General features: G+C 40.3%; 1 protein-coding gene across 2 annotated transcripts; it reads right to left on the bottom strand.

Annotated features, from left to right (window-relative positions):
• Positions 1–985: 985 nt before the first annotated feature.
• LOC139630858 (protein FAM107B) lies at positions 986–18,718 on the bottom strand. 2 transcript variants are annotated; one of them, XM_071494633.1, is made up of 5 exons: positions 18,454–18,718; positions 12,711–12,786; positions 5,772–5,976; positions 3,927–4,086; positions 986–3,574 (listed from the first exon to the last, which is right to left on the bottom strand). In XM_071494633.1, the coding sequence occupies exons 1-5, from the start codon at positions 18,475–18,477 to the stop codon at positions 3,458–3,460; spliced, it is 582 nt and encodes a 193-aa protein (XP_071350734.1). In that variant the 5' UTR covers positions 18,478–18,718; the 3' UTR covers positions 986–3,457. The 2 variants fall into 2 exon arrangements, with proteins under 2 accessions (XP_071350734.1, XP_071350733.1); XM_071494632.1 differs by lacking the exons at positions 12,711–12,786; positions 18,454–18,718 and adding an exon at positions 10,240–10,414.
• Between the last annotated feature and the right edge of the window lie 1,233 nt (positions 18,719–19,951).

A 19,951-nucleotide genomic window follows, 5' to 3' on the forward strand; every position in this document is an offset into this window, starting at 1 on the left:
AACAACTTGTTCCATTACCTTGGTGTCTCTTCCCAGAGCTTTTAACTGCACTCACGGTCTTCATCATTAAAACAGGCCTCAATGAATAAGTGGAGCTCAAGTAAATATTTTTTTCCTTGAAGATCAATAATGAACTTGCTCACCTGAATAAAATGTTTGCCTGTTTGCAACAACTTTATTTATGTTTCACTAATGATCAAGTCCTTATTTAAGAATTTTTAAAAAAAACTTTAAAAAAACCAAACAAAACATTTTTTAAGTTTATGTCAAAGCTAAAGTCGGTCACAGGCTGCTTGATTGTGACTTGACTGAGCTTCAGTTTCCGGAGGAAAGAGGAGAAACAGAGACACCGAGTGGATAAAACCTTCATCACAGAGCAGCCAGGTCAACATAATAACTGAGAGCGAAAGGTTATTTGGAAAGTAACCGACTACATTTACTCATGTACTGCACTTAATAAATATGTATGATTTTCCCTTTGAGGACAATATCTGAAATGTTTCCTTTAATTTGATAAGTAAACATCTTTGGGATTCTGGGAAAATGTCCCACATGAGGGTCGGCGCCCTGATCCACCCTAAAGCATATGATCTGCTTCTGAAATGTAAAACAAAATCTCCTTCTTATCCAGTCATTTGAGTCTGTATTCAAGTTAGAAAACACATTTTACAGTGAAGGAAAAATATTACAGCATTCTCAAACAAACAGACTGAATACCGAACCGATGATAAGCATATTGTATAATCATTTTCATTTTTTAGTACTGCATAATTATTTTTCCCACAAATATTGTTTTTTTTTAATCATATAATTTTAATTGTTGCTTGTACTTACGTGTTTTCTTGGATTTCTTGGATTATTTCTTGTATAATGGTATTTATAGAAGTGTTAACTTGTCAACCACCTTGACCACACCTGGATACCAAAGAGTTTGTATCACAGGACATTAAATCAAATCTTTCTTCAATAATAAAGCAACAAAACAGCAGGATTAGTCTTTTATTTCTCATAATGTTGACACATTTTCGCATCAGTTTCTAGTTTTATTCAGCTGAGTCTGAACCTTCTTCAGAACAAACAGTGTTTTAAAAGCCACACAAAAAAAATACAGTTAAGTCAGAAAGAAACAAAAACAAGTCTGTTAGATTTTAATCTTCATTGTTTACACAGTGAAAGTCCAAAGTGATTTCAGTGATTGTACAGCTCACTACGACCAACGTAAGGCTTCAGTTACACTTTAATGTGACCTGTGAGAGGAGGATTTTATTTCTGATAAATCCCATCATATTAATGTCAAAGGCCTCGTGTCTCCTGTCAACAGATTCTGATTTACTTTATTCTTTCTTTGATACACATCACACAATAACTTTCTGTCCGTCTGTTAAATGTCATCACAACATTCACAATGTCAGAGAGAAAAACACATGTTACAGTTCAGCTGAATATTAATGACTCTTTGTTCACTGGACTGTAATTCTCTCATAAGATGTTTTCTAATAATTAATAATTAATCTGTAATTAACTCACGTCATAATTACAATAATAATAACTTGAGGTGTGGAGTTTCTGTGTATTATAGTCATATGCAATTTTCATTTTGTAATTACAAGGAAAAAAATGTATTTTGTAAAAGTAAGATATGAGATCATTTCATATAATTAAGATTTTTGTGCATTGTAATAAACTCAGTTAACTTGTCATTACAACCTACAAATCAGGTCTAAGACATTTTATCATAATTCTGAATGTGTAACAATGAACAAGTGACAGAAAGCATTTGTTACAGTGCAGCTGAAGTTTGACCTGTGAAATCTTCATCCACTGACACACAGATGAGATTTAGGCACAAATTCAGTTTGTTTGAAGAGACGACAACATTTTCTTCATCTTTAAAAAGTTTGTCTTCACCAGTCAGAGCTTTCGGGTGAAGTCCTGACAATCACAATCACACTGTTTTTTCTTGTAATTACAAGATACAAGAATTACAATATTTAGAAAATACAAGATAAGTTTAGTCTAATTACAAGATTTGATCTTGCAGAAAAGAAAAACTTGTTTCTTCTTGACAGCAGTACACTTCTAAAACTACAATGTTCACAAAAGTGCACACAATCTAGATACAAGATACAAAATCTTGTAATTGTGAGATTTTTTTCACAAAACCTTGATTTTGCATGTGGTGATAACAAACCAACCACAAATCTCATAAAACATAAGCACTAAATACAAATCTCAATGTACAACTTCTTTATATCATAATTATGATTTAACATCTTGTGATTACAATAAAACAATATTCATATTCATCTATGATTACATCTTCTGTTTCTCATAATTATAATGAGACCCTTTCTTGTATTTATGGCTTCTCGATTCCATAATTGTACATAATTAATATCTTGTAATTACAAGAATAAATGCCCAATTTTTCAATTACGAGATATGAATGTCATATGAATTAAATATTTTCTTGGAATTACGACTTCCATATCTTGTACTTTTATGTATTTTGTAATAACAAGAAAATTTTGAATCTTAAGATCTCGTCTTCTAGTGGTTGTGAAATGAAATGTGAGGAGCATCTGAAGCGGTTTCCATTTCACTTGTATCTTTAAGCTGAGCACAGAATAACAGTGGTCTCTCTGTACGTTTCTGACACCAGTTTGAATTATTTAAGCTTTGTCTCTGACAAAAGTAGGTTTGTTGTCATTTTGATGATCTAAATACTACAGTACCCATGAGCCTCAGCTGTCGTTGCCATGGAGACATGTTGTTGCCATGTTTTCATTGTTACAGTTGTTAACAAACATGGCTCCACAGCTGCTGAACTCTGTTAAAACTGATTTAAACTGCAGATTCACTTTTTCACTTCTCTCACAGCTAAATTTAATTTGACTGTAAACCTCACCTGCCATTAGTGTCTTGTGACAGGATTTGAAGTGTCTAAATGCATCACAGGAGTTGTAGTTAACTTCTGTATAATGCTGTAAATTTGATTTAACACTTGAAAACAAAAAAAAGAGACTCAAGAAAACTTCTTCATGACTTTTTGTTGGATGTTTCTGAGTTTCCTCCGTAAGGAAACAGAGACTGATATTAACTCAAATCTATATGGTCTCTAACATTGTCCTTCCCTCTGAGAAGACAGTAGTTTTACACGTCCATGGTGATCCGTCCATCACGTACCATGTGTCAGCACAGCAGAGGTTCACTATTCCAGGAGTGTTTACCTGAGATAGCTGTTCACTATTAACCCCATTAACACAGGTTCAGAGCTCAACTCCTGAGAGACACCACAGCTGTTATGTCCAGCTGTCTCCTCAGTGTGTCCTCAGTCTCCTCAGCGTGTTCTCAGTGTGTCCTCAGTTAGGACACAGTGTGTCCTCTATGTGTCCTGTAAACATGTGGACAGTCTGGTTCTCAGTTCGCTGTCTCCTGGAGGACAGCAGCTCTGTCTCTACACCTCCTTCTCCTCTTTACTGTGAAAGGACGTCCGTCTCAGGTTCTCCTTCACTTTGACGAACTCTGGTGCTTTCAGGTTTTCCTCCTGCTCCTTCTCCTGCTGCTTCTCCAGCTGCAACATTAAAACAGAGAAACCATTGGGAGGCAGAGTTGAGCGAAGACTAACGGCAGGACAACCAACTCAGTACATCAGGGACATTCCTATACCTGATCATTGCGGTTCATGCCGTGTATGGCATCATGAGAAACAGCTGTTAGTGTGGGGAACGTCAGATGATGATCACATGACTTTCCTCTAACGCCACCAATACGTTAAAGTTTTCACTTCATGGCTTGATGAACAACTTTGTACAGACATTAAAGATCCATCTGACTGGATTTTGTGTTTACTGTTAATCGGCTAACATGCCAACATGCAAGTGTGTGTATGTGTGTGTGTGTTTGTGTGTGTGTGTGTGTGTTACCTCCTCGAGTTTCTTGTGTCTCTTCAGCAGCTCGGCCTCTAGTGGAGAAATCTTCTTTCGGGCTTCGTCCTCCTGTTTCCTCTGTTTGATCAGCTGATCTCTTTTCCTGGACTCCAGCACTCTGTGCAGCTCCGGCTTCATCTCCACACTGACCCCACCCCTGTAAAAACACACACCGACTCTTTACTTTATTGATTTTAGAATATCTTTCAATAAGAGCAGATTGTTTCCTGACAGGGTGTTGTGTTGTTGTTTAATACTGTCTGTTGTGTGTATGTATACTGTATGTGTGTGTGTCTGTGAATGAAGAGAGGTGTTTTTCTGTGTTGTAATCAGTGTTTCATCCAGCAGAGGGCAGTCTGTTAAAAATCAAACATTAACCAGTGAACCAGCTGAGTTATTTACCAAAAAAAAAATGAAATCAGGTCAAATCTGAAATTATAAAAAAAAAATTAAAGAGTTTCACAAGTGAAAAATACATATATCAGTTTTAAAATTCATATAAAGACATGGTTTTTGCTCATTTAGCACCAGAAAACACACATTTCCAATGTGTTTTTGTGGGGGTTGGAAACCTTACATTACATCATCAGTGTATCTGGTGCATAATTATCATGCCATTTGCATTTTCAGTCTGTTTTTCTCTCCACTCTTTTGTTTCCAAAAGCATTTTCTGAGCTTTCCACAAAACGCTCGTAACTCAAGTTGCACCTACAGTATGTGAAGTTCAGCTTTTAGTAAAGTTTTAATTGATTTACAAAACAGGTGAAGATGTTGATGACAGTGTGTTTTATTTGTGCGTTTTCCTGGTCCTCCTCCAGCTTTCGTTCTCCTCCTGAATTATAAAACAGAGGAGAATAGTCGATCTTGCTTTGCCCACTGCGTAAAAGCTGTGTGAGTGAATGAGCAACTGTGTGGAGGTGATGTGAAAACTTTCCCAGCTTCCACGGCGATGAAGGCCTGTGAGGTGGGAGGCTGTTGCTTAGCAGCGTCTGTTCATTCCTTCAAAAACTTAACATAATCTGAGCTCAACAGTTGAAACAGAGCAGATTCAGAGAGGACAGGAGTAAAGTCTGATTCTCCTCATGTAATGAAAGATATCTGACCAGAATGTACTGTCTCTGATTGGTCAGTAGGCAACAACTAAATGATGATATGGGTCAGTAAGCAGATGTTGCGTGAGTCCACATTGGAAGCATATTTTAATCTGAAACAGCATCAAGAGATTAAAGTCATTAACCCTCAATAATCTGGACCAACTGCTTAAAAATCCGTTCTGATGTCAGGACTCATTTCATTTCCCCTCAGAGTTATAAAGTCACTGAAGACGAAGTGAGACAGCAGCAGATTCTGTGTTGTTGTTAATAAAATCCCATAGAAATTCTGACGTTATAGGGTGAGGCAGAGATACTCACTGTTACTACTGCTCTTCCTCCCCAGGTCAACATGGAGCCTTGTTTGTCCATAAATATCCTCACTTTCAAAAATGTCCCCACTGTCAAAAACATGTCCAAACCTTCCAAAAACATACAAAACTTTCTAAAAAAAAAAATTCCTTATCTTCCTAAAATATCTGTGCTTTCAACAAATGCCCTCAGATCCAAAAATGTTCCCACTCTCAACAAATGTCCCCACTTTACTATAAAGTTCTCACTTGCCTGAAATGTCCTCAGTGTCTACAAATGCCCCCTCTTCCCAAAAACAATTGCCATCTTTCACAAATGTCATCACTTCCTGCAAAAATACTCACTTTCTACACATATTCTCATTTCCAACAAATGTCCTCACTTTGGTAAATTTCCCCAACGTGTCCCCACATGTGCATGTATTCACACACATGTGTACCTTTTGTAGCTGCTCATCAGCTCTCGGTGAAGCTCTTGGTGACTTTTTGAAGCTTTGACAGGATTCACCAGCTTCTTGGGTTTTATGAGGTCGTCGTCCTCATCTCCCTCCAAGTAGTCAGGCTGGGGGACGTAGCTGGACACCGGGGACGGTTTCCTGTGGACACCCTCAGACCGGTGCTGCTGCAGGTCTGCATACGCTGAGGCTGCACACACAAGGACAGAAAAGACTGGACTATCAGCATTCTGAGATTAAATCTCTAAAATCTGAAACTTAGCTCCAAGAACAACTTTGGATGTTTGTTCATATTGTTGGTGTAATAAACACTGCAGCCTGTAGGGGTCGCTGCCAACACTTCAGACATTCATTCTGGTTATTTCATGATGACATGTTGTTTGTCAGGATGAACCAGGGTGTTTTTTAACACAGGCGTCCATGTTTTTATGTTTTACAGTCTAAACTGACTCTGTCTCTGAGCCTCTGTCCATCGTCCCTGTTTGTCTGAAAGAAGAAAGAACAGATTAACCGGCATCTGATCCGAGTCCTCAGATATTCTGGGAGACAGAGATCAGATGTCATACAGTTCACTTCACACAATGACCTCTTTCTCAAGTGCAACCAGAGACCAACATCCACTGCTGCTTCATATTTCAGAAAAATTAAATGAGCTCTGAAATGGTTAGTCATCGGCTCGTCTCTGTCAGAAACCCACGGATAGTTACTGTACATGGCCAAAAGTATGTGGACAGCTGTTATAACAGCAGATGTTGAACCTGGTGCAGGGATTTGTTCCCATTCAGGCATGAAAGCATCGGTGATCAGATCTGCCTCACAGAGGTGTTGAATAGGGTTGAGGTCAGGACTCAGTGTTGATAGTGAAGCTGGAAAACCAGAGTCTGGTGGCTTTGTTCTTCACATATCTCCTGTTGACACTTGGCATTTTGCTTGGTGATCTTAAGGTCAGCACATCTGCTGCATCATCTGACACTAAATCTGAAACACTTAGTCCAGATATTGATTCGTAAATCAACAGAAAATGAATTGGCAACTATTCTGATTATTGATTAATTGTGTGAAACATAAGTAAAACTTCTGATCATTCTCAGATGTCCATTTCTCTAATGTCTGAGATTTTCTGTTTTTCTCTTTTCTGTATCACTTCAGGTTAAAGGCCATAGGACTACAGTCAGTAAAATCTGATTTTGTTCATTATGGAAAATTAAAGACTGCAGCACAGCTTATATTATGCAATAAATGAAATTGAGGAGCTGTGTCTATCACAATACAACATTGCAGGGATTAGACAATAGGAGGCAGAGTTCAGGAAAAAAAATCTGGTTTTAACTGCGTTTAGTGGATAGAGTGCTGTAGCACCCCCTAGAGGGCAGAGGCTGACACAGACAATGAGCAAGGTGGGATGGGACGAAAGACTGTATAGAAAGATGGACATATCCTCCATTACATTACTTATAGGTTTTTGTAGAGCGGTGTCAAAGCTCAGAGTGGGCTGCTGAGCTGTTGCCATCTTGGCAGTGCCTTTCTCCGCCTAACTCCCAGCTAATCCAAAGAGGTGGGGTGTGTGTGGAGCTGAAACTTTGGTGCATGTTGATTTGTGTCACGCATACACTCACCAGTCACTGCATAACTTTACGCCTTAATAAAATTTAAATGTGTAAGTTATATGAAAATTCATCCCCCTACAGTTGCCATAAAGGGGGAATTAGCTATAAAGACATTCTTCAATATTTTTTTGGACCAGGCTGTAAACATGTTTATTTGTGCTTTGAAGTTGTGCATTTTAACATGAGCGTCTAAAGGGATTGACTCACTTTTGGAGCAGCCTCAAGTGGCCATTCAAGGAACTGCAGTTTTTAGCACTTTGTGTTGGCTTCCTTTTCCAGCACTTGAAGTTGCTACTTGGATGGACAGATACAATTTTACCTGCCCTTATTATGTTTGTGTTGTACAATGATTCAGGTGAATGGAGTTGCAGTGTGAGAGTCTGGCCTGCCATACTCAACTGTTACAGACGTAACCTAACCCTGTGGTGAGAAGACTTTGAATGATGGCTGCATGAATATATCACAGTAAATGGAGCATCTTTTGTTTTTGGACTGTTGGTCAACAAAATAATACATCTGAGCAGCAACTCAATATAAAGCCAAAGGGAGCTGCAGATTCACCTGATAATTCTCTGCAGGTTCATTACTATCAGACTCCTGAACATAATAATATGACACACTGTTAAAATATATGTTATAGCTTCTTCAGTTGACCATGGACTCAGACTTAACTTGATTTGAAAGTCTCCGAATTTGTTCTGATGATTCAACAGGAGAGAAATCAGCTGATTGTCTTTGGGAGAAATGAACAGGACTGATATAGGAAACCTGGACGGACTTTGAGATATTGTGTGGTTTCATATTGATTCGAGACAGGACGTGCAAAATAAACCCTCTCTGTAGTATTGACATCTCTGTGAGTGCCTGTTATCTGGTTACAACTAGAAGCTTATTTCTGCTTCTGTCTGATAATAGTGCAGAGGAAGACTGTCTCAGACTCCAGACTCCAGCTCAGCCAGGAGGAAATGTGATCATGTTACACAGTAATGTCAGAAGATAATGTCTTTACTCTTTAATTCATTCATCTTGAAGAATTTTTTATGATTTTTCAGTGTCACACTCACACACAAACACACACACACACACACACACACACACACACACGCACAGATTTGATAACTGTTCAAACACAAGCAGGCTGAAGTCTGAACTCTTACATAAACAGAGGTCAAACACTGACATGTTGCAAAAGACAAAATAGTTTGACTAGGGGTCAAACTGTGCAGCTATTGATCACCACCAACAAAATCATCATGTTTTTTTACTGCACTGACACCAGAGAATGTTTGACTAAACCAGAACTAAAACACCAGAGAACATCAGAGAAAACCAGAACTAGAACACCAGAGAATACTGGACTGGACCAGGACTAAAACAGCAATGAATATATGAGTGAACCAGAACTAGAACACCAGAGGATACTGGCCTGAACCAGGGCTAAAAAAAACAAAGAATATTTGACAGAACTAGAACTAAAACGACAGTGAATACTGGACATTGCAAGGATTTAAACCCCAGAGAATATTTGACTGAACCAGAACTAAAACACCAGAAAATACTGGACCGAACCAGGACTAAAACACCAGAGAATACTGAAGTGAACTAGGGCTTAAAAACCAAAGAATATTGGACTAAACCAGAACTGAAACACCAGAGAATATTGGCCAGAAGCCGGGGGAAAACACCAGGGGATGCTTGTAAACCAGCTGAATCTTCATAACTCCAGATTCCTTAAAACCTGTGAAAATCTTATATTATATAAGAATCTCAGAGTAAGTTGATGTAAAACTCCCACCACCAGCAGCAGTGACTTCATCCTCTCAGTCTCGTCCTACACTCACCAACCTCACACTGGTTTATTAACAATTTGCACCATCCTTCTCTCCAACGCATGAGACTTGAATTATTAATGAAATGTAAATCATAAAAGCAGGTATGATAACTAACTAATTAAGAACCAAGTACTGTATGTAGATAAAGTTTGAGGGTACTTTACTTAAGTATTTCATATTTAAATACTGTGTTAATAGGTTTGTAACATTTAACACACAAAGCCAATGATAAACTCATAAATTATGATGCACTGTTATGGATTAAACCACACAATGCTATATTAAGGAAATTAAAATGACCAACATCAATATTTAAATTGTGCTCACAGACTTAAAATGTATCAGTAAGATTTATTTACTCACAAGCCATTTTTCTACATAATGATTATTATCAGTTCTACTGAAAGTTTTCTTTCCTGATAACACACCTGTACCTTAAGTAAAGATTAGAATGCAAGTGATGCAGGTGAAATAATCTTAATCAACTTGGAGGTTTTTGACATTTTTAAAGAAAAGTCTGTGTTTGTTTTCAGTTTCCTTCTGTCTTAAACAACCTACTCACAATTCACTTTTCTATAGATTTATCAAAAGACACACAGATTCAATAAATATGGAGAAAATTCAATAAAACTGAAGAATGACAGGATTGAAACAACTTAATTTCATGGTTAGTAGGACAATTTTCACAGTTTGGGAATTCTCAGTGGTTTGCAGATTTAGGACAGAAACCCACATTTAGTTTCCTTTTATTGGTTTATTTGACACTTTGATCACCAGAACAGAGGACTGTAAATCAGTCAGATTTAGTCCAGGAGGCTAATTTACATCTGCTGTTCTTGCCCAGAAAAAGAAAAATGAAACCACCTCTTACAAAATTAATAAACACAACATAATAAACAAACAAAACAGTGAAGTACATGCCCACTGGTATAACACATGTTAGTTCACTACAACCTGAACGAAAGAAGCTTCAGAGGGATCCAGGATCAGAGTTGGTCCTCCTCTGGTTCTTACCAGACTTCACCATCCCCTCCCTGGCTGTGCTGGGCTGTTCGGGGCTGCTGATCCTCCTCTGATCCATCTGGTCCATCTGATGTGGTTTTGATCTGGTCTTGATGATCCACATATGCTTCAGTGTGTGGGAGCAGCAGCACTGCTCTGACTCCTCTCCTCTCACTGAATCATGCCCAGTGTAAAGCAAAGGTCACATGATCCGCTCAGCGTTTCCCTCGCTCCTCCTCTCACTCCTCCTCCTCCTGCTCCTTCGCCTCTTCTCACTCCCATCCCTCCTCCTTCTGTCTCCCCTCCTCCTGCTCTTGCTCCTCTTCCTCTTCCTCCTCTTTCTCCTCTGTGTGAAGCTGCATTTCTGCTCTCAGCATTTTCCCACACTGCTGTCAGCTTCAGTTCATTTTCCAGATCCAGCGGGTTCAGAGTTTCAGTTTTCAAAGACTAGAGACATTAAAGTCTGGACGCCCTGTGATGAGCTGCTGGTTTGTTTCATGCTGAAGTGGCCCAAATCAGATTTTTCTGATCAGGATTCATGTGTTTTTTGTTTTTTTTTTCAATGTCTCACCTTTCTACATGTTGTCATCATTTAGTCCTTGTTGCATGGACCGCATTACTGTTTTTCTTGTATGAATGCAGCAGCGTTCACACCAGAACTTGATCCATGTCATTTACAACTATGAAGGTGAACCATCAACACAAAGAGACTGGATCTGAATAAAAAAAATCTGAACTGAGCAATAAGTTTAATGTGAACATAACCTGATGTTTCTTTACTGGAATCGTTTCAACCCCTCAATGGTCAGATTTCCATCCAAATTTGACCAAATTTACCAACATTAAAAAAAAAAGAAAATGTGAATTAATGGTTCATTGGTTGATAAACCCAGATTAATCTTAATGATACTGCTTTAGCTAATGTATCATTATTATTATCATCAGTTATTATCAGTTTAAAGCTTTTTGTGCCCGGCTGTATTCTGTCCAGCTGTGGCGTTGCTACAGAAAAAGCAGTATACAGAGACCCACTGTGGGTTTTTTTTGACAGTACAAGAGCTTAGAGCAAATATCTGATTATAGTGTAATGTCTTACATGTAATGTCTAACCCCCCTCAAGTCAGCTTCACAGAGTCTCTGATATTTAACTTTTCAGTCAAAACTACTTTGAAAATTAGTTTTTATTCTTAAGTTTGTGAGTAAAAGTGACCTTTGACCTGGAGAAACGCCTTGGACCCTGAACCGGGACTCTTTTAACTCATACTCTCTCTCAGCTAGAGGTGAGTTGGTGGCACTTTTGCCTTGTGCAACACGAGAATGAGCTGTTTCTAGCAGGAGCTCGCCCCTGTGGTTGAAATCCTCCAGAGGATCAGATTTATCATCCAACATGCTTTGGCAAGTGGAGAGGACACAGCAGACTAAGAGGATGCAGGCGAACAAAATGCAAAAGATAGGGTACACAAAATGTTCACTGTGTGGAAATGAAAGCTGAATGACAGCAGAGAGAGACAACACTTTTACAGTTTGACAGGTTACAGGTGAGTGGCATTTCAGGTTGTGATTGGATGTAGACAAGAATGAGCAGGCGGAGCTTAGAGAGAGCAGGAAATGATGCTTCTGACTTAGAAGGCACGCAGAAGGAGATAGTCTTCCTGAGTGAAGTTTCATTCCAGCAAATGTCAGTGTTTTAAATGTGCAGGGGCAGAGTGGGAATAAAAATAAGCCCAGGACTTTTGACTTGGGCTAACCTAGTAGTTAGTGATGAGTCAGGAGCTATAGAGAGTGTGAGATTAGAATTCAGACTGAACAGCAGTAAATATAACATCAGACATATTTTAATTTTAGTATTTAGTCTCCCTTCATTGGATCTTTCTTTAATAAAACTCTGTAGACCTGAGCTGACCACAGAGACTTTAAGGACTTTCATTACAATTTCTCATGAAACCACAGCAGAAAGCAAAGCTACACAACATTATCCTGCTGTCATAAAAGTATCGATCCATCCATTAGCTATACCGCTTAACCTTACAGGGTCACGGGGCGCTAGTGCCAAACCCAGCTGAAGGCAAAGGCGGGGTACACCCTGGACAGGTTTCCAGTCCATCCAGTAGTCATTAGAGTTTATTTAAAGAACGCAACACAACAGCCAACATGATCTATTTATAAAATGATGGTGTTTACTGACCCTGTCACTGGGCCAACAGCCACCGGGAATCTTCCCGTGCCTCCTGATTGGTTGCTCAGTGCCGGTATATGAATGTGCAGTTTGAGGACCTGTCACATATCTTCATGGTGTAATCAGAGCAGACGGCAGTCTCAGGAAGCAGCTGATGGTTCAGTGGCTCCACAACAGGCTCATTACAGCCGGATCAACACTGAAGCAGCAGTGATAAGCCCGAACAACCATTCACAGGTCAGACTCGCCTCCCACAGGGCACCTTTGTTCTCTGGGTTGCACGGTAACCTGAGAGGGACAAACTTACCTCTGCCGTTTGGGTGCTTTCCATTTTTCACACACTGCTGCTTCAGTGGAGGCTCGTGGTCGATGTTGTACCCTTTCTGGAAAAGACAGAAGAAGAAAGAAAACAAAGAAGGTGTAACTGCAAAGTCATTGTGTGAGAATCACAGAGCGGTGGAAAAATAAGCAGAAATCCACAACACGACAATCATCAACCCACAAAACAGTTATTAAAAGGAATGGGAAATAAAAGTTGTCTAAATATCAACGAGTCAGGCTGAGTGGAGTACACAGGTAGGTGGTATCGAACAATAAGCTTAAGCTGTTAAGCCGAGGAACAAACATGTGTCAGTCAGTCACCACCTGCAAAGACTAAAGGTCTAATATGGTTTCCTCTGAAACACAAGAGTTCATTTGAAGGAGACAGTCGATAAAACAGAGGATTTCCAAAAATGTTGAACTGTTCCTTTAACAACACTCAGCTGCAAGAGTTTTGTTCTTTTCCTCCTCTTCCCTCCTCCCTCCATCCTCCTCCTCTTCCTCTTCCTCTTCCTCTTCCTCCTCCTCCTCTCTCAGGGTGTTTCTCAGCTGCTCCTCTCCTGTCTGACTCCAGGTCAGTTGGACAGCGTCCCCTCTGACTGAATGGACTTTGTGTTGGTTGCTAGGAGACCTCATCAGGCTTCAACATGGTGACAAGGCCCTCTCTGTCTCATAGACCCCCCTCCCACCTCTTCAGGGCTGATGGGGGCGATGGCGGGGGGAGGGGGAGTACGAAGTCTCCACTGTGCCCCTCAGTAATTTAACTCAAGGGTAAGGACATTTAAACTGGGACAAAGATGAAGAGAGAGACGCCACAGAGCTGTGAGGGCGGGGGGTGGGGGGACGTATGACCAGGGAGGTGTTGTTAAAAATCACCACACCTCCCCTGCAGACAAGAATATGGACTAAATGGAGCTTAAGCTGCTGATTTATAATAAGTCATATGTACAATTTAAGCACAAGATACACTGAAATAACTAACGCTGTCAAATGAGATTTGACATGAGATTTGGGGCCTCAACATTAATGATGCAGGTAACACCTCAGGGCCCCTGTCATTTCAGTTGTTATTGTTATTTGTGCTGCAAACTGCATTAATAGACAAATCAGCAAACAAACTAAAGGCCACGTGTTGGGACACAAGTGATGTAAAGAAAAGAAACTTTCTTGTCTTTTTGTAAATGTGTGAGGAGACGTGTTGTTCCTCACACGGCTGAGAAACTGACTGTGATGTGCTGATACAATCTGTGCATCCTGAAGACAAACCTCTCCTCTGCTGCTCTTCCTGAAGTTACTCAAGCGTCTGAGGACAGGGGGGTTTGTTGTAGAGATTGTTAAGCCCCCTGAGGCACATTTGTGCTCTGTATATATTTGTTATATTTGACTGCAGGTGAGGCACCTGACGCTCGTCTGCTCAGGTTGAATCAGTTCAGGCTACAGGAGCAGAACTGACCTGAGGACAGTCTGACCTCTGCTGGACAAACAGCTTTGTTACATCTCTAACATCACAGACCAGAGTTATGACAGGAGGAAGTATTCAGATCCTTTACTGAAGGAAAAGCAATAATACTGCAGTATAATAGTACTCCAAGTACTGCATTTAAAATATCACAGAAGTAAAAGTACATAAATGTACTGAGCAAAATGTACTTAAAGTAATAAAGTAATGGTACTCATAGAAAAATAGACACTATTATACATGAATGTGTTGCTATTATTGTTATTTACTGAAGCAATAACAGTAGTGTAGCAGCATTAGTAACATTTAAATGTCGTCACTGGTTGAGAGGGATCAAATTTGCCAATTACCCTCCAATTATATTACATTTATTTACTGTTTGTTGTATAACAATGAAAAATGTCCCTCACAGTTTCCCTTAGATCAAGAAGCTCTCTTCAGATGGTTTCGTTTGACCCAACAGTCTAAAACTCAAAGAGATTCAACTTCTCTCTCACATTTAAGAAGCTAGAACCTATCATTTGACTTTTCTACCTGAAAAATGACTTTATCATCAAAATAGTTGTCCATTTAAATTTTAAACTTGTTGGCTAATTAAATCTATAACAGTGCATCATATCTTATAAACACATGGCCTGCCCTCACTTTGGCCTCAGGAGGCAGACACCCTCTCTATTTAAGTTTAGGCTTAAAACTTTGTTCTTTGATAAAGCTGACAGTCGGGGCTGGCTCAGGTGAGCCCCAAACCATCCCTTAGTTCTGCTGCTATAGGTCTAAAGTCCCGGGGGAACTCCCATGATGCACTGAGCACTTCTTCACTGTCTCTCCTCGTGCATTTACATCACACTAGTGCGTGATATTAACTTTCTCTCTCCTGTAGTTTCTCCTCCTTAACATTTGTATGAGTTGAGTGACAGTCACATCACCTTTCAGACACTGGAAAACAACAGCTGAGGAAAAAGTATTTAAAGTATTACTGCCAAAGACCTGCAGAGACCTGCAGGAGGAACCCCCCCCCCCCCCCCCCCCCCCCCCCCCCCCCCACCAGCCTGTTCTTCTTCTCAGGCAGCTCTTGTTTCAGTATTTTTAGCTGCAGAGATTTTCTCTGATTGTCTTAATCTGCCTCTCTGGTCCGAGCTGGATTTAACCCACTGATGACCACAACACACCACAAACACACAAACCTGGTTTATTTAAAGCTGTGTGTGTGTCCTGTGTTTAGTGTGAGAGATCAATCTGACCCTGGATCTGTCGGGTTGCAGTGGGCGGAGGTCAGAATCGGTTCCATGTTCTTCTTGTTGTTAATGAGCGACGTTATGTAACCACGGCTGAAAATACTCTGCTATTTATTCTCTCGGACTTGATTCACTTACTCACACATGAGTTCGCAGAAGACAGGATCTGAGCTCTGATTGGTCGAGACCAGGCCAACTCTCTCACAGCATCAGACTGTCACTAAATCATATTCTCCAGTTTTATAACACAGTGATAGATTTAATCTCTGCTGCATTTTTATTCCATCGTGAATAAACCAAACATTTAAAAATGCGTCAGTGGAGTCCGTCTGTTCATCTGTGAACATGAAAACTTTTTTATAAGTCACGTAGAGACATGCTGACAAAACAAGCTGAAAGTGCTCATGTTTTGGGGCTTTAACAATTATTTTATAACTGTTTTGCAGACAAACACAGACTTTCATTGAAACCAGCTGGAATAAACTTACTTTACATGTAAACAGGTTTCTGCTGTTTGTTTGATTATCTAATGAAACTCTATTATAATGACCTTTAACTGTTATATAATAATATTTCAAGTCATTGTGACTAAAGATTTGTCATTTATTCAGAATGACCTGTGTTGCTTGTGTCATTTATTAAACTGGCAATATGAGAATCCAAAAGTAGAGCGTAGTTTGTACTGAGACAAAGGGAAACATGCATGTGGGGTGAGGATGGTTTAAAAGACAAAAATGAACCAAAATGATCCTGGACTGCAGATGTTTGTCTTCATATTACTGTAAGATTGCTGTCTTAAAACACCCTCTTTACTGTATCAGTGCTGTATTGATACACACAGGTGTGGGTGCATTTTGACCACCATCTGTCCAGATGTGTTAGTCATGTACAGACCTTGTTTTACATCTGGATCAGAGATCTGTGTACAGTGTGCAGGAACCAGAACTGAGCCCAGACTCTGGCAGCTGTTGTGTTCACTGTTGCTGGTTGACGTGAACACCAACATGAAGCAGGAGGAGGTCAGTGAACGCGACATATGTTCTCAATCACAGCAGAACGAAAACCAACCTGTTAGTCTCTTATCTATAAATCAACTCAGGACCCAACTGGAATCTGCTGCTGCTGCTGCTGCTGTATCAACTATAGCCTGAAAAACCCGGAGGTGTCATAAATAAACGATTAAAAATAAAAGATGATGCAGTGGGCTCTGGAGGCAGAAGTCCTCTTGATGACAGACCAGCTCATGTGCAGATGATCACGCTTCAAAATCCTGCAGCCTTCACACACACCTGGCACAGGAATGTTTACATCGTTGGACACAACATATTTGGGCTTTAAAGATAAAAATCATCTGCAGAAAAAACCGACACTGTTAACAGACTGAGACTTCAGAGCCCCCCTACCCACCCACCCTCTGTCTGAGTTGATGTGCAGCTCTGAGTTTCATCTGGCCCCCACCTGCTGCTGCTGACGGGAACACTGCACTGAAAATAGACTAATGAGTCCATCTGAGGGGACATTACAGATACATGACCCTCTCTGATACCTCCGTCCATACACCCCTCCACCCTGCTGTCAGCTGTTGGTCACCATAGCAACAAACACACCCTTACACGCCCTCTTTAACAGGTGTGTCGCGCCCCATAGCTCAAATATTTGTAAATGCTCTGCTTTTTCTGAGGGTGTTTGAGGAATCACTTTCTTCTGAGCTTTGTTTCCATCTTTGTGGAATTTTACTCTGAGAAAGAAACACATGTATGAGCCCTCACAGAGGAATGGTCTCTGTCACAGCACCTGGCTGCAGTGATGTACAGGTGTAGTCCGGGACACTGTGACATTACTGTTGGGTGTGATTGCAGGTGTGAGGGTTGGGGTTGTACCCAAGGCCCCAGCATGGGGAGGATTGTTGTTATCCATGATTATGACATTTGACATTATGGCCGCTATAAGTTCATAATTGCTGTTGGCTGAATAAATAGTTTGACTGTGTCTGCAACAATATTAAAGGTGCACATAGTTTAGATCCGTCCTGCAGGGTGAACAAAGGGCAGTAGCGTTTTAATGAAAATCTCCTGAATGTAACATACAAGCAGAAACAGACTGAGAGAAGTCTCATCTATTCAAGTTCAGTCTTTAAATCGATGTGGTTTTAAGAAGACCTGTTCGCTACTTTAACTTTGGCCAGTTGAGCTTCTTCCTTCTGTTGAGTGCAGAAAGCAGAATCACTTCTTTATATTTCTATTCATTATTTGGTTTGTAAAATATCACTTAATAAATCATAATCCAAAAAAACATCAGTTTCCAGAGTCTTTACCATTTTTTGCTTGATGTGTCCACCAACTAATGGATGAATCAGCTGATCAGTTCAGCTCAAACTAAACCTGTAAACTATAAACTTTAGTGTTTTTCTGTAGCTAAAGACAAAATGGTAAAATAAATGATGCCAAACTTCCAACCCACTCTCACAACAGTTTGCAAAATAGTCAAGAAATTGAATCTATTGATTTGTGTACATGGACAGAGAATTTTTCTTTTTTTCATGACTCTATGGACAACCATTAAACTAATAGCTACATTCATCAAGGGCAGCAGAGTCACCAGGTGATGGTTGTGGATGCAGGACATAAGAAGATCAGGACCATGATGACAGAGACCAGAGTCCCGTCTGTGGTTTAGGCAACAAAAACTCTTTGGTGAAGGTTAGTGAAAGTTGGTGGTTTTGGTAAATGTAAATAAACAGGTTGTGTCTTAAGTCACTGTGAACTTTTTCTGTATTAAACCAGACCAGGATATTTCCCAAACCTGAACCAAGTGCTGTGCGAGTCCGAACAGAACCATAACAGCGAAGTCTTGTCCATGTACACAAGTCTTTACGTTACATTTCACGACTATTTCACAAACCGCCGTGAGACTAGGTTGAAGCTTCAAACAAGACCAAATCTACCGTAAAACCAAACGGTTTGATTTCAGGCTCTGAGGGTCTCAAAAAAGAATCCTTCTCCACCAGAGACAAACAGCAGCAGTGCTGGACTGACCTTCTTTCCATAAGCGGCTCCCATTCTTCCCAGTCCTCTGCTGAGTCTTTGTTGTTTGTTTGTGGCAGCAGGTTCACAGTCCACAGCCTCCCTGCTTTCCTGCCTTTCTTTCCTCTCCAGCACTTTTCCCAGCAGCCTCAGCCCCCCCACCCCCACCTCTACGTCCTCCCCCCACTGCCTGGCAGCCTGACAGCCTGGGCGCTGGGGTGTGTTAGCCCTCCAAACTGTGAGGCAGCTCTGCCAGCTTCATAACACCAAACCAGAGCCAGCAGAGAAGAGAGCAGCCAGTCGGAGTTGAAGCTGTCTGAGTGTTTGTTGGGGGCGGGGAAGAAGGTGTCCCCACCACCTGTTACCGCCTGACTCCCTGCTCTCAGCGGTGAGGAGTTAAGGTGCTCTGACTGGATTAATGTAATTGGTGGTGACACGGAGGGAGTGAGCAGAGTGAGCAGTGAATCTGGAGCCGTGTTCACTGAACATCTTCAGGCTGAAAGTTTCTCTCAGCTGTGTGAGTTTTAGGAGAAACCCGGTCCCAGTTGGTTCTGAGAGTCATTCACAAGGTATTTTATCTGTAAAAGCAGCTCCTCCTCCTCTGAAAGCAGTGAGACACCAGAGTCTGTACTCACAAAAGCTCTTATCTCAACAGTCCACTGAAGACTTTCTCACAAAGCTGCTGGGAGACGCTTTAAACTAAAGACCTGAGAGTAGTGTGGCACGACCTTGATGAACAAAGGCATTTAGACAAACATGTTTTATAACCTGCATCACAGTGATTGCTGTGGAATCACCTTTATTTATTGATTTTAATGTGACTCAATTAAATGTTGGACAAACACTGAAGAGGGTTTGATAGTAATTTTGACAGATGGCTGAGACGGGACATGGTGGTACTTTGAGCTAATTGCTAACATGTGCTAATCAGAATCAGCTTTATGGGCCAAGTATGTTTATTCATACAAGGAATGTGACTCTGGTTTCCAGTGGCTCTCAGTGGACCTACAGTATGTACAGTTCCAGTTTAAATATATGTACAACAGAGACTTGGTATAATAGTCAAAAATGGACATCAACATTCAATATAGGCTATAATGTCTATACAGATCAAACTTAATTAGCAGTAAACATAGAGTGGAGCTGAGGCTGATGGGAAAGTCAATAGTTCTGCAGATATCTGGTCATAAAGCAAAATGTTGGACAAATTAAAGTGTGACCTGATGATGGCGCCAGAGGAAGAGTCAGAGGTTCCTGACTCAGGGTTATTCCAGTTCATCCTGAGGGGAACAAGAACGTCATTATGTCCTGTACAACTCTGTTAGCTCCTATAGAAATATTAAATAAAACCTTTATTTAATAGGAAATTAATTATAAACTTCTCGATTGGTCCCAGCAGGGCTGTCTCAGCACCTTTTCTGTGTATTATTATCAGGTATAGTTCTCTACTTTTATTTCATTTTATGATGATTGATGATTTTTGTCACACACATATATATATATAATTTGT

Source organism: Trachinotus anak, unplaced genomic scaffold, assembly GCF_046630095.1.
Source record: "Trachinotus anak isolate AG129_WGS33_773 ecotype Australia unplaced genomic scaffold, CSIRO_AGI_Tana_v1 ptg000013l, whole genome shotgun sequence".
NCBI classification, from domain to species: Eukaryota; Metazoa; Chordata; class Actinopteri; order Carangiformes; family Carangidae; genus Trachinotus; species Trachinotus anak.